The sequence below is a fragment of the Patiria miniata genome, unplaced genomic scaffold, assembly GCF_015706575.1.
Source record: "Patiria miniata isolate m_02_andy unplaced genomic scaffold, ASM1570657v1 HiC_scaffold_1, whole genome shotgun sequence".
Taxonomy (NCBI): Eukaryota; Metazoa; Echinodermata; class Asteroidea; order Valvatida; family Asterinidae; genus Patiria; species Patiria miniata.
In genome coordinates, this window is record NW_024037047.1 from 30014164 (window position 1) to 30029965 (window position 15802).

Below are 15802 nucleotides of genomic sequence, written 5' to 3' on the forward strand. Positions count from 1 at the left end.
TTGACATTCGAGTACGAGTACGAGTATGAGTACTCCAAAAAAAGTAGTCGAGTAGTACTCGAGTACGAGTACCGAGTACGAGTACTACAACACTAACAGTACAAATCAAGTGAATCACCTTCCACGTTCCTTTTGTAATGGGCCTTATTCACGAGTCGGCCATATTGAATTGAAAGTTAGGTAAAATCTAAAAAAAATTTGAAAGTTGCGAAGAGAAATGAAAGCAACTAAAGTAATAATCAATTCCAGTCTGCCTCAATAAATAATCTATAATTTGTAATTAAAACATTCCCTAATATGTTTAAAGCCATGTTTTAAAAAAAAATGACAGTAAAATATGGCTGCATTGTGCCTGCATGAATAGTCTGGCGCCATCCAATTCAACAGTTAACAATTAATGAAATACATTCAGGCAACTCGACAAAAATTGCCAACTCGTGAATAAGGTCCATTGAATGGTATGTGAATGAAAGTGAGTTTTCCTTAAACGCATTGAAAACAAGCCTTTGATGCGACATCATGATGAAAACGTGAAATAAATTGGAAACGATGTTCAAACTAATTGTCAGTTTGTTTACAATATTTTAATTGATTCGTGAAAAACAGCAAACATAACAAAGTATTAATCCAAGCAATGGATGACAGACAGGAAGAGCAATCGTCTTATACGTCTTATACAGGAAGAAAATCAGATGAACAAGAAATATATTTTTACTGACCGAAAGATGCAAAATTGTAATGCGCGAAAATAAGGGTCATACATGCACAACTTGATTACATGGTAACATCGGTCGTAATATAGCTGTACAGTATATTATAATTATTTAAATATATATATAACCTTGAAAACCATGTCAATTCCAATAGGTAAATGAATGTCCTTTTTTGCTATTTAAAAAGTATATTTACAAACAAAAATTAACTTTTCGTTATGCGTGGCCCGTGCTTTTCAAAATGATAGATCTTTTTCCTCCTGTGGCGAATTTCAATTTGTAATTTTTTTTTCTGCAACCCTCGGAAAAAGGCTTTCATTTTCCGCACAATAACCCACTCTGCGAGAGCCGAATTATCGCAACGAAGTTTTATAAAAGGAAAATAATTCAGTTACTAAACATCGGTGGATTTTCTCATTCGATGTGTCATTCAAAAGGGAAAAACTTTGTTACTACTGGGAAAATAGCAATTGACAAAATAACACAAATATATTTTTTCGGGCGAAACTCGAGACTGCACGGGGATCATCATTAAGTTCCGATTATGCAAAGTGTTGTTCACGGGTTTTGTTCGTATCCCCTTGTTTTTTATGGACATTTTACAAAATCGTTAATACTTATCAAAAGGTATGCATTTCTTTTTATTATGTAAAAGCCATGTTCATTTTGTTGCAGTATTGAGCTTGATCAAATCCAATTATCATTACGAATTGTTAGAAAAGATGAGAATGTTGTTTTGTATATCATTACACAAACTTTGCGCCCTCCAGCGGTCACCGGCGCTATGTCTACAATTGCAGTTTTGTACTACAATTACAATCTGATGTCTCTAACATTCAGTCAATGAGTCGCTATTACAAAGGCCGTAGTCATTATTGTATAGTAATTGTATAATCTCTTTAGCTTAAGAATTTCAGCTACTTTGTCTTAATAGCTATAAAGTACAAATACTTTGCCAAAGTTCGTAATTATACATTTAATGTGATCCAGCACAATCAGGCATTCTATAGCAGATGAACATTTTACAACAGCAATATAATAGACGAACAAACTTTTTGGCCCAAAATGGAGACACATGCGGCATCAGCCGACATGGGGCTAAGTTCCTTGGTTGCTAAGCAGTCGTGCGCATGCTCATAGATTTTTGTAGCCGGTGCACGTGTAGGCCCACGTGTAGCCTACGTATTCTTCCAGAAAACGTCTCAGAATGTCTCCCATTTCCCGGTCCCTGTTTCTTTTTTTTTAATCGATAACGACCAAACTTTATTGAAATAAATATCAAAATTTACTCAGCCACTAATAATATTGGCAGCTTGAGTTCAGTTGGTATGATGCCCATTCTCATTTTCTACAAAGTGAGACTGTTTTCAAAATGTGAGTAATAAGAATGAAAACAAACTGTTCAGTAATAAGCGGTATGCATAAGTAAATCTCGGTGAAAATAATAGTGCCAACTTGTAAGCACTAGCAGACACCATACTGCTTAGCGCACGCTGGTGTGACAGATCACATAAGCGGTGAATGGCGAGCGTGAACCAGCGAAGGGTACTGTACACGCTCTACTTGTTATCATACGCCCTCTTTTGTTCACGCACGGAGTCGTTGAAAACAGTTCCCCCCCCCCTAAATTTTTTTTTTTAAATGGCCACTTATATCGATAAAAGCAAATCCCTTGTTGGTGAAATAAAAGAGAATATCATTTCATTTAATGAAGTATCAGGTGACGCGCTGCTATTGAGACTGCCAACATGCCGGGCACCAGTGCCCAATTACGAATGGTCCTACTCGATGCTTGCCCGTTGCCGGCTGAATTGTAGATGCTGCCGTCTTGTAATCGGCCGCATCCAAAGAACTTCCTGTCGAATTGGAAAGAGCCGGGCTCCAGGCTGTAGCCGTCCCACATGAAGCGTCGGTAGTTGTTCCCGGATATGAAGAATACCGAGTCTGAAAGAATGGAGAGGAAGCAAAATGGTAAGCTTTTGAAATCAGAAAACTGTCTAAAATGTGACCGCGTGCATGTTGCTCATTACCAAACTTCTCCATCTTTCGTCATTGTTTATAGTCTAGGGACTAGATGCTGCAATGTTACGGTTTGATACGCGGTAACCCGCCGCCGCGAGAGGTCGCAATCATGACCAACCATCACCCCCGAACCCGTCGGAACAGGCCAATTCGTACTGGTTGTGTACAGCGCGCGCACCTGTTTGGCCTAACGGCAGCGCGCATTCAAAAACAACTGTTCCGAAGCAAACTCTCAAATTTCTTCCAGTAATGTGAAAGCAAGATTGACAGCAAGAGTGACTTTTGCGTGCAACTTCACTGGTCATCTCTTTCGTTTTGTGTAGTATGTGTGGGACTGAAAATGAACAGTAATTATTGCCTGCAGAAGTCACGCATGCGCACTAGTTTTTCGGTGGGAGATTTTAGGAGTTGGCCTAGCTACGTTGTACCAACGGGTTCGTGGGTGATATTGTCATCACCAATCTTCAACGTCATTGATTTACAGATCTTTCCTGTCTGTCAATCAAGAGGAAATGGTCTTTGTTCTATCGTTTTTCGATGAGGCCTACTTTTGAATAAAACAATCGATGACACATTTCTTTTTATTCGTGGGTTTGAGATATTTATTTATTCATTGATGACAAGGACCTATGCGCGTTATCCGGTTCGTTAGTAAAAATGTCATACACGCGCGCACACCACTGATTACTAGCGCCCATTGGCTGCAAACGCTCGAGCTGCGTTAACTTCCGGTTCCAATCGTGCAGAAAGTGTTGGAGGTGACGTCACACTAACGAACCGGATAATGGTCAGTGACTATACTTGACGGCTGGAGAACAAAGTATCCGCGGTCGGGATGCGACTTGCAACTTGTAAACTTAGGGTACCAGACGATTCAGAATGGAAATCACGTTAATTTTTGAATGAAAACCCTTTAAAGCCCTTCAGTGAAAATTGGAGTGAAAAAGTCGGTCCTTTCGACTAAATGACTTTCATTCTGATCTTATTTCTAGATCGTGTACTTTTTTACTGGAGTGGGATAAATTTGCCCACATTATTATGACGAATCTTCAGTCTATAATGAGAGAAGGATCTTAGTAGTACGGCAGAGAGGTGATGGGATTGTGCCTTTGATGATACAAGCATGGCACTTGGCACACAATCAGAGTATGTCATGAAAAAGATACTTGGCTATAGGGCTATCGCAGTTTTATCCTTTGAAAATAAATATAGGTAGAATGGCTGCAATGGCAGCCATTTTGACAATTTTGAAAATTGCTTGTATGCACATTTCCCCCAAATATTTCTCTTATCTGCCCCACTGTACGTAGTCTAGTTTGAACAGATTCACGGATTAATTATGCAAGACAACCGCATCTTGACCTCTAGATTTTGACCAATCAGCGGGCGCTTTCTATATCGGGTCTTCGGTCATTCACCCTATGTCGCGTCTAAACATGGATAAAAAAACACCGACAGCAACAAAGGCTATGGTCACGCTCTCTGAATTATGTTACGCGCCACGCGCGCGGCTGTTGTTGTATTACAAAACACTGCATTCGAATTGACCAATCACAGTTTTAGTCCTGTTCGGGAATGAAATGACGTCACGATTTTTGTAAAGTCGACTCCGATTGGCTGGCGCGCGGCTTGCATATATCTGCATGTTTAGACATGTCAGACGTTATACAGGAGACTTGGCTCCATGGGGATAACGGGCGATACTCAGGCTACTATACGCACCAGTCGCGAAGAAGGCACCGTCGATCCGACCGGTGGCGAGCTCCGGGGACCACTTTGTGAGCGGCTGCGGATAGCCCGGGTCGACCCGGCTATCCTCGTCGTTGAGCCGCCAGTACTGCGTGCCCTTGAACAGGTAGACCATGTTGTTGGCATTGGGGACCAACACCGCGGCGTCGATGGAGGACGGCGCCCTCTGCCGCTGGCGTCGACGGAAGAGACTGATGATGTTGCCCTGCTGGAGGAGACTCCCGCCCGCGCTGAAATCGAAAAATTCAGTCCCTGCAATGATTTAAAAAAGAAAAAGAAATGATGCTAATTTTATTATGGTGCTTTGAAGACGAGAGGGGAGCGTGGCCGAGTGGTTAGGGTTCGTGACTCATGATCAGAGAATCAGGGGTTCGAATCCAGCTGCTGGCCATATCCTGTGTCCTTGGGCAAGCCACTTTATCCCAACTCCGCCCGGAGTATAAATGGGTACCGGCATTAGCTGGCGGGTAACCTGCGATGGACTAGCATCCCAACCATGGGGGGGGGGGGGGGGTGGGGATTGAAATACACATGGATTGTCAGTCGCTTCATGCTACTGAAATTGGAGATAAACGCTGGCCTGATGGGCCACATTGGCTCGTGACTAATGTTACCTTTTTTTTCTTCTTTTTTTTTCTTTTAGTCAATGAGCACTGAATCACCTTTAAAGAACCTAAGACTCCCATCCGTTCGCTTGTAGGCGGCGTCTACCGCCGTCAGTGGCGTCCTCCGGCTCCCGCCCGAAAACGCCTTGAATCGATTGCTGAACTGTTGTGGGTAGCCCCGGGCCACCGAGTAGGACTGCCCGTCGTAGGCGATGCGCCAATACTGATTGTTCTGAGAGAAAAAAAGAAAGGCTTTTAATAAGTAGACTCCCCGCTGGAACTATAGAGGGCGCTGTCAGGCCTGTTTCGAGAGTCAATGAAGTACCTGCGGGTCGCTTCGCCTGAATTGTCCTGTCTAAGAACGGGCCTATTCGCCAAGTAATGACAGTATTGGGATCGAGTCATCACAAGTATAACAAGTCAATTATAAGTCATTTAATATGTCACCACAAGTTGTCACAAATAAGTTGAACGTCAATCACAAGTCTTAAATGAAGTGATTGTTCATCCCTGTTACAATTACTCACTGTAACCTGGCTTGCTTTTTAAGCTTGACTTGTTTTTATCTGGTCTGGTGACGTATCAAGAATATCACACCAACTTTTGACGTTATGACTCGCATGGTGTGGATGTGGAGATGACCTTAGGAAATTGCCTACTTGTCCATGATGCTTGGATATCCTTGAATGCAAGTAGTGTCATGGAGTTGACGACGTTGGCTTGCAACTTGTGCCATTATGTAATGTTTTTCGGCCGGGGAAGAAAGAGTTCTTGTAGGCTTCCCTGGTTGCATGTGGTTTGTAGAATTTTTGTTGATGGCCCCTGGTATTTCTTGTGTTTAAGGTGAGGTGCTCTGCTCGTGAGATGACAACCAGTTCGTGTTAGATTTTGTACAGTATTGATAGTCTTTGTATCTTCCTGCGTTCTTCCAGGTCTCCCCACTTGAGGTGCTCCAGGATGCCAGTGACTGTTCCCTCTTCCCTACTGTAATTCTCTGTGCAGAATCTTGCTGCCTGTCTTTGGACACTGTCCAGTGTTTTGGCGTTACACTCGGTGAGTTTGTTTCTGCATTCAATAGGGGACGCTGCACAATAGAGGATTATAGGGTCCCCGATTCCGGAGAGGTCCCCAATTTGGATTTGTGTACAAAACATATGGGAGGTCTTCCTAAAAAGTTAGAGTATACAAACAAAAGAGCGACAACAGGGTGTCCCTGATTGCAGGCAAATACACACAATGTCACAGCTTACTCCATGTGCGGACGCACCATACCAAAGATAGGTATGCCGTGGCTTTCACGTCTTCTGGGCAGCTCCAGACTAAAATTTATATGGTTTGACCTTAATGATGGACTTCTTATTTACGTACAATTCACTTGTTTCATTTCTTGCTTGACTCGTAATTTACAGATGGTGAACTCATGTGCTTATTTCAGTGAATACATTCAGCTTTTGCAGCAGATAAGAGACGAGAATAAATAACCGATGAAACTTACACTGAAGGCGAGCAAGTCATTCGCCGATGTGCTCAACAGCGCGCTCACCCGAATGTTACATGTAGGGGTGGTCGGTACGCTTGGCCTGTTCGGGGGTTGAGGCACAACGGGCCCGCTGGGCGGCCTAGTTGGAGTCGTTGGAGGGGCTCCTCTTCTTCGACCTTTGATAGATATTCAAAGAAACAACATTTAATATACCCTTACAGTATTCAAACGTCGTTCTCTGTCTATTGTCGTATACCCAAAACACTTCCTAAATAAGGCACATTCTAATTAAAGATTACACAACCATCAAATATATTAATTATTATGGTTTTGCTTTGCTTAAAAGCTGTAGACTGGAACTAGAAGATCATATAAAAATCTTCAGCTCACGTGTCTGATGTGTATAAAGAAAGAGACTGAAAGCGATGGCCACTACTTATCTGACCACTACGGTCTTATAATTTCTGGTCACTCATTGCTGCTATGGGAATCATAGCATTAATAAGCTCCGGTCAAGAAGTACTATACGAATTGGTGATTTAGTGACAATAGAGGGAAGCATATAAGTTAGGAAAAGGGTCCCAGACACTTGCGACAATACTAGTATATATGTAACTATGCTAGTTTCTTGCACCGTAGATTGTGTCCAACGGGATTAAGTTGTCGAAACGGCATGACGCACATTCGCCATGCCACAAAGGCTGCAGCGTTTCGGCAAAGAGGGCGCTATGAGGCCTGAGTAACAGTGCGAAATTTACCTGGTTCCCGTCCCGTCCATTCCATTTCAGCCGTCGAAAGGATAGAAAGGGTGGGAAGTGCAACCAGTGTAGTTGTGTGACTATGAGTCGTTGACGTATGTAGGCTTGATTGAACCCTATAGTTGGCTCGAAAACTGCGTAATATGGCAGTGCACTACCGCCTACCCCACAGTTCCAGCCTATAAGGTTTCGGCTATGACAGCTAGCCCCGTGTCTTACCGTAGAGTCTCTGTATGGCCATGATGTCGTCTCTATGGAGTTGGATTCCGTGCCTGTAGCCCTGGTAGATTGGCGCCATCATGGAGTTTTCCACGTCCGAGTGGCCCAGTCCCAGGCTGTGGCCCAACTCGTGGGCAGCCACCATAAACAGGTTGGTACCTATAGTATATGGGAAAAAAGTCTAAGCATGTTGTGGACCCATTATACTACATCTAGGCCTACTCTGGTTTGGTAAGAATCGTCCCAGTACTGTGTCGAACAAAACAAAAACTCGCCAAAAATGTAAGGCTTGCTGGTGCCGATAGGAGTATATTACTCGCAGGTAATTCGTGTAAAACAGAATATCGGACTAGCTAAACGATTGAAACTTTAAATACTTAAAACGAAGAACGTGGGCCTGGAAGTAAAACGTTTGTTTTACAGACGACACAATACACATGGCAACTTAAATTTTGCTCCATGCGCTGGAGAATAGTGCCCTATCGAGACACCGCGTATTGTCTGGGCAATTTTCCCGGCCATTTTATGCTAGACCGAAAGGGTTAGCCTGTGTATATCCTCTGACGGAGAAAACATGGTGTCGCGTCGGTAATTGTTTTGCTTACGGTAACCGGTTACTGGCTCCACGCACGCAAAATATGGCTGCAATGCGCGTAGTCTGGTTCTTAGACCAAATGATGCTGACTATTTTCTGGTAAAATTACCGACTTGGAGAACCGTTTTCAATTATGTACACAACATATGGGAGTATTTTGAATCGCTAGCGATTTCTATACGAGCACTCTGATTGGTTCAGATTACAGAGTGTATTCTAGGCCGCCACGGAAGATCATTCTCATTACTTCGAGGGTTTGTACTTAGTGTTGTGTAACATTACAAAATTCATTATAAAGCATACACGACTCAAATAAATCAAGTATGACAATGATGCATTTTATATCTGTACACAATTGACCAAGCTGAGTGTATTGGTCGTTAACCCTAAAAGGGTTCCGCCCCCCCCCCCCCAAGATCTCGGCCATCGAGTGACGAGAAACTCGGTACATGCATAGAGCAACTCATCATAAACATACCCAAGAAATTTCGTGACTATAGGTCAAAGGGTTTTGGAATTATGGCTTACCAATTATTCATATGTATGAATGGTAATTGTGCTCTATACACGACGTATATGGGAAAATTCAGTTTTTCACGAAAATGTTTATGTTTTTGGTATCAAAAGATGCGCAAGGCTCGAGGCTAAAACGTCATAACAGCTCCGGTCGCGAATTTTTTATTTTCAAAGCTAGCGCGGAAAAGTTGAGGGGGGGGGGGCGGATTCCGCCCCCGGCCCTTTTATGTTAAAACGTCGCCAGATCTGCAAACATGTCCCCGACGCGTAATTTTTTTCCTTGGAGGGTTAGGGGCAATGTCATGAATAATTCAGTTTTTCCTTTGAATCATTGCAAGACTTAGGTTCTCGTTCTATTTTCCCCTTAATTTAAAATTATCTCAGTGATAAATTTGGAGAAGAAAAATAGCTGATGAAAATGAGCAGCGACGACGTACGTCGATTCGAACCAGGGATCTTTGTATCCATAGCTCATCTCGCTATCCACTAGGCTACTGTGTGGTAGCTCGACGACAACCGTTCTTCAAAATGCTTTAATGTATTGTAACTAGTTGAGTAACTAACAACAATGCTGTTGACGTCATTGTCCGTTCTCATGGATAAACATGAATTATTCATGACATTGCCCCTAACCCTCCTAGGAATAAAAATTACGCGTCCCCGACGTATTGAGAAGAACTCCCCATGTAACGGAATGAATGAGTCCTCATTAACTTTGCATAGTGGAGCGCGATTGGATCTCACCGCAAAAATGTAGTGCATATGTATTGCGCTGCACGAATGTATTAATAACGGTGCGAGAACGTAATATATCGTCAAGTCGTTAGATTTGTCGCTACCCGGCCGATTACGTAATATAGTCTTATACCAGCCGAGCCGATGGAGTTCGACTGAAGTTCACGGACAAAATACGACTATCTAACGACTTGCCATCAAGTCTACTGACTATAAAGTGGATATCCGACCGACTGATTAGTGACTGACTGACCGACTGACTGACTGACTTGCGGGTCAAACCAGGCTGTCCTGTCAGTATATTATCCATAATAATGCATGCTCCTATAAGATTATGCCACGAATTCTGCATACGACCCTTACCATCTCTCGAATTAGACGTAAAGCGTTCTATCTCGTCGAAATGAGCGTCACCGCTGATGGCCTGCGGCCCGGGGAAGAACGCATGGGCCAGGACGCCCCCTCTGCCGTCAAACTCGTAGCCGTCCCCGTGACTGCCGTAGGCGAAGCGCAGGTCGATGTCGGCCCGGCCCTGGCGTACCTCGCGGAAGTTGATGTTGGCCGCCCGGCTCCACAGGTTGAACGCCCGGACGATCTCGGCTCGTGTGGTGCGCTGGCCCAGATCGGGAGTGTAGTTGATGAACCTGGGCGATCGAGACAACAATTCCCCAAAACAAGATGACAATGAGAGTACGGAAAGGAAGCAATGGTGATGTTTGGCGTCTGCATCCCCTCTGAGCAAAATTGCTGTTTTTGTGCCTCCAATGCACAAATACGCCTGGATGATTGTGGGCCACAAATTATTCGAAAATTTAAAAGTATTAATCCATTTTTCGTAGGATGTCTATTTCAAAAGTGAATTACCTTTGTATTCCTTTGGAACAAGCAATTCAAATGAAATCTTATTTTTGTCGTAAGACTCGAAAGCACGAGGAGAACAAATTAAAAAGGAATCACAACAACACAGATATACAGGGTGAGTATATATATATATTATATTAAAAAAAAAACGAGACCCAAATGACAGGACCAATTTTTGAATGAAGTTCTGCATGTAGCACTATCAAAATTTAGGATATGAAAGCCCAATTAATAAGCTTTCTTTCAGTACAAGAATCATTCTAATCATTCCTGTACTTTTCAAGTTATGGAATTTTTAACACAACCACTTTCTTATAAAAAAGTTCTGTCCACGGATCACAAAGTGTTCTTTCAGCAAAACGAATTTCATAATTTCATAGGATGTGTATGAATTGTTTTGTGAATTGTTTTGCTGAAAAAAACCCACTTTTTAGTAATCCTTGGACAGAACTTTAAAACGGTGGTTGTGTTTAAAAATTTCTTAACTTGAAAAGTAGGCCTAAATGGGTGGTTTGAATGATTCTTGTACTGAAAAAAAAAGCTTATTAGTTCGGACGATTCACAATGAGGTGCACCACCAAGAGTTTCAGTGCCACGGAGTTTGCCCTTTTCGGTGCTTTTTATCAATGTGGTGTTTGTTGTAATGCGGCAGAACGATATACATTATGTATGCCCCAATTTACATCAAATTAGCTCAAGTTGTCTACTCATATACTCATTCAAGTGAATCATATTCTGTCGACCGTAAACTTGAAAAATGGACTCTCCATGGCAAACTCTTGGTGGCGCCCTGCATTGTTTTTTACTCGCCCCGTACAACAATAACGACACAAGACCGGGGAAGCAAACAATAAATCTTCAACTTACTTGTAAGTGAGATCCTTCTTGGACCAACTGTTGCCGGACAACGAGTACCGCCTCCTGCGCCTACGGAGCCGGTCCGACGGGCCGTTGAAGTCCTTGTTCCCGCAGCGAGGCTGGCGCATCATGGCGATCGTCTCCCGGTTCAGCCGCCCCGTCACGGGGATATGGGCCTTGTACTGCAGCAGCGCGATGGCCCGCTCCACGTTGGATCCCGAGCGCTGGGTAGGCCTGTTGTCGTCGTCGTCATAGTATCCATACTGGCTCAGGTATTTCTGTTAATGGGATTGTAGTGAGAAGTCCACAGATAATTCAAGAAACATTCTCCTTTTTTGCAATATATCATTAACTGTATGGCTTTTTTTAAACTCAATATCAGAAATGCGAGAATCTCGCTATTTCATTTTGAAATTTAGTTGGGTAAGGTAATTTCCTCTTTATGTTAAGGAAATATAAGCTCGTTTACATACGTCACCCCAAGTGATGAAACTAATGGAAATCATTGAGAAAAAGATGATCTGGTCCACGGTACCCTCTGGAGACATGTGCACAATAGTCTATAGGTGAATACGTCTCCACAAGGTTATCACGAAATAGATATATGGATTTTACCCCAAAACTAGGAATTTCTAAGGTGGTGATGTGTCGCAAATTGAAGTATTTTTTGTAAGGGATATTAAGCCCGAATTTCAGTCCCGGAAATTAATTCTGGTTAAAATAGGAGCATTTTGAAAGTACACTTTCAAACTCGAAAACTTTAGTACACGAGAACAAAGAAATGACTCCACAAGGATACAAATTCCAGAAATTTTTGCGCGAGACTGCGTATGTGTGACGTCAATTTGTGTAACCGTTCATGTTGTGTAACCGTTCATGTTGTACTAAGCAAATGACTTTACTACCACTGAAATTACAGGATAAAAGAGACAAAATGTTTTCATGATGCATGCATGTTGTGCGTGCAGTCTGAGCAGCCAATTCCAAACAATTCCCCGCGTACAAAATAAATCTTTTACGATCGGCTCTATACTATCACCGTGCCAATTGCTAATTAACTTACGAGTCTCCTTTAATTATATATTCTGATTTTCCTTTCATTACGTTCTGTTATTCCACCCCCCCCCCTCACATACACACACAGGTTTGTTTATGGTGTCGAGGATTTTCTATTTTTTCCTAAACATCGATCTTTTGTTTAAACTGTAACTTTTTGCAACAGCTCCCATTGGTTTTGTAAATGGTCTCCAATCGAGGTCGTCTTCGATTTGACTCCTGCCCTCAATAACTCGATGACGCTTCACATTGTGTGTCCTCGATTTTTCACCATAAACACACACAACCTAGCAGATAGGGTTTATGGGTACTCTTTTTTAGAATTTCCCTTCTGCATTGGGTACCGTATTACAAAGGCTGACTTGTGGGGTACCATTGTTCCCTTTTTGTGAGTACACTATAAGGGTGCAACCCTGCAATAAAATTCCCATAGACACCAGTGCTAAATGCCCATACTTCAAAATTCGTTTAAAAATACTCAGAACTCGCACAGGTATTCAAGCTGCACAGAAAAATGATGATTGACATGTCATCTTTCATTTTCTTTTCAATTTTTTTGGTGGGTTGACATTGTCTTTTCGAGAAATTCTCACCATAAGAAGACGACCCCTATTTTCCCCAAAGCGGAAAATCAGCCATCTCGAAAAACGATCCCTCCAAAATATGGCAAAATAGCGCCACTTTCGAGCCCAATAGCATCCAAAATGCTCAGAATTGGAAGCCCCAAGTCCGGCCCAGAGGTTCAATGCCATTATATATCTCTACAATTCCTAAATTGTATGGGTCTCAGAACTCTCTAATATAGAATACTTTGAGGGTATAACTTTTCTTCATGAGCTTGGCGGATGGGTTTTGACCTATTTATGGCGTGCACCCATAATGTAGCTCTCGTAAGAGCACCATCCATCATCTTCCCACTTTTGGGGGAAATGTCGGGATTTGTTCCTTCATCGTCAACCCAAACGTATCCAGAGAAAATAGTTTACGCCATTGCTGTTTTTCTGGTCCCTAAAAGAATGATAAAAAATGAGCAAAACCAACTTTGCAATGCCTTTGTCCCACCCTCTTTTTGCAAATGGTAAGCCGTGGTGTTCTCTTATGTGCAGATTGCCTCTTGCAATTAACAAACCACAAAAAGGCCTGTCCTACTGTCCGTAGGATGATACATAAGTGTATGACGTCAGCGGACGCGTCTATTACGTAGTAGGTCACCGCGACCGGAGCGCGTGCTATGCAATGGCTAATAAGTACTTCCGGGTCATCTAAGGAGAGTTGAGCTAAAGGCCAACGTGGTGTGTGCGTCTATGACCTTTAACGAGAATAAGAGCACGTGCCTGAACTGTGAAAGGGCAAGGCTATTTTTAAAGTTTTCAAGGGAAATGACGTCATTGTTGAGACTTAGTCAACCCCAATATAGTTAGTGGTACCACCCCAGGCTCGCTGAAACCATTTGAAATTTCTGTTTTTGTTCCATGTACGATTTAAATGTCACATAAGCCTATTCGGAAACTGGATTTGAATAAGTTAACGCCCCGTTTCAGGAATGATGACACATTTATAAAATTGGTCCCTCTTTCTTAATATGTCCGTTATGCAATTCGGGTTTATTTCAACTGTTATGGCCAGTGTTAATTCAAGCTTAGTGTGTAATTTTTTCTACCCGGGAAGTTGCGACATCGACATGAGTCTATCGCAACTTTTAGCGACCTCGCACGAAACCGAATAACCGAATACATGTAGTACCAAGTACGCCCCCAAGATGGTAAAAAGAGGCCTGGGAACCATGTTTCTTTTCTACATTAATTTTACTGTAAAAATCTGTTTTAATATAATACAGCTCCGATATCATTCGTTTTAATGCCTTGTTCAAATATTATAAAGGAACTTGCAATCACACACAACTTACTTGGCACTCGTAAGTAGTCCAAACACTGCCCTCTATAGTTCCTCAATGGAATGCACATATTAAATTTACGCAGTGAATTCGGCCTTAAAGTCAAGTAATACTGTTAATTTAAAATCTGTTTCTTGTATACACCGTTTGATGCACCTTGCCTAACTTTTCATGTAGCTCAATTCTATAACCAATCGGTTTGAAAATGATAAAGTTAAGCAGAGGTGAGGGTACTCACCTTCAAAGAAATGTCAGGCTAGTAAGCTATACTTATCCATCTCAGACTGACTCAAAATTCGTCAGCAAACACAAGTTTTCTATACGCCGTACTGTTTTTCTCATATGGAATTATTTTGCAGCTACCCTTTAAGGGCGCGCAGTATAAATAGATCCAGAATTCCCTACGCGGGCCTAATCACAATTTGTATGCCCTCAAATTCTTTGCTCACTTTTGTGAGCCATGAACCCGAAGGTTTGTAAACAAAAAAAATATATGAATGGAAGCCGTGCACAGGAGTGTGAGCTCGTATTTTTGTGAAATTCGCGTGAAATTGGGCTCTAAAATTGCTCTATTTTGCAATAGAACGCAGGCATCATTTTCAAAATGGCGATGGGCCACAGGACTACTTTTCGGGGTAGTCATCTTTGGATGAACTTTTCTCTTAAAAGTCATCGGATAATCGAACAAAAGTAATACAAAATTAAAGAATACGAAGTAAGCTTTAATTTAATGGGTGTCTCAAACACCTTGGAGAGTTGTGAGTATTTTTAAATACATTTCGGAACTACGCGCAGTATCACTGAGGTCTATTGGAGTCGATTTGCAGGTTTGCAGTACTGCACCCTTAAATTGCGAACGATTTTCTAACTGAGGATAACTTACAAGCTGATGACTTTATTGTTCTATAGGGTCGTACCTTTGTTCTGAATCCTGCGACTCTCTCCTCCCCACCCCCACCCCCAAACAGTAATTTTGTTTGAACATTCAAGACTTACGTTTGCCTCTTCGATCTCGCCGGGATCCGTCACGTCATCGTCATTGGCGCCTTCGTCTTTACTTCCTCCGTCCCCGCCGGCTACCTGCGGGTTAGCCGGTCCAGTCTCCTCGCTCTCGACGTCCGCCGTCACGGACAAGCACAATGTACATCCCAGCAGGAGCACCAAGAGCAGACGAAAATCGAGTTCCGCCATTTTAAAGAGCCAAAAAAAGTAGGCCTCCGCCGTTACTTTAACCGTGTGTCCTTTTATCCAAGGAGTTCTATAGATGAGTAGTTTATTATCGGGGAAATCACCCGTGGGTCGGGGTGTTGGCTCAGGCTAGCGGGGGCATGCAGCGCACGGGGTACGGGGGCGGCTCGTCTCTCTGCACGGTGTTAGCTTGTGACTCGTACCTACCCCAGTCATACTGAATAATCCTAACACACAGGAAGATGCGATTACCGGCCAGCCAATCCGAGACCGCGTTTCAAAGGAGCGGAGGAAGATGACGAATCCTAGCAAGGGAATTTATTTTGGTCACGACTTGTATTTTAATCATGTGGTGATTTTCTATTTAATATCAGAATTTAGGGGGAAGGGGCTTTCTGCCCACGCATCAAAAACCACGATTGGCCAGGGTGTCACTTACTTGTACCTACGTACAGTGGCAGTCCATTTGACGGTGGTTCCTAGGCCGGCCTCGACCGGCCAGTGCTGCGTCGTGCCCCGACCTTATCCCTCAGGGTCCTGTACCTGTTGTGAC

General features: G+C 42.8%; 1 protein-coding gene across 1 annotated transcript; it reads right to left on the reverse strand.

Moving 5' to 3' along the window:
- Window positions 1–562: 562 nt before the first annotated feature.
- Window positions 563–15802, reverse strand: LOC119728336 (matrix metalloproteinase-16-like). Its single transcript, XM_038200539.1, has 8 exons — window positions 15058–15802; window positions 11121–11389; window positions 9756–10036; window positions 7547–7705; window positions 6585–6745; window positions 5147–5321; window positions 4458–4736; window positions 563–2657 (listed from the first exon to the last, which is right to left on the reverse strand). Exons 1-8 carry the CDS (start codon window positions 15250–15252, stop codon window positions 2419–2421), a joined length of 1758 nt encoding a protein of 585 aa, XP_038056467.1. The 5' UTR covers window positions 15253–15802; the 3' UTR covers window positions 563–2418.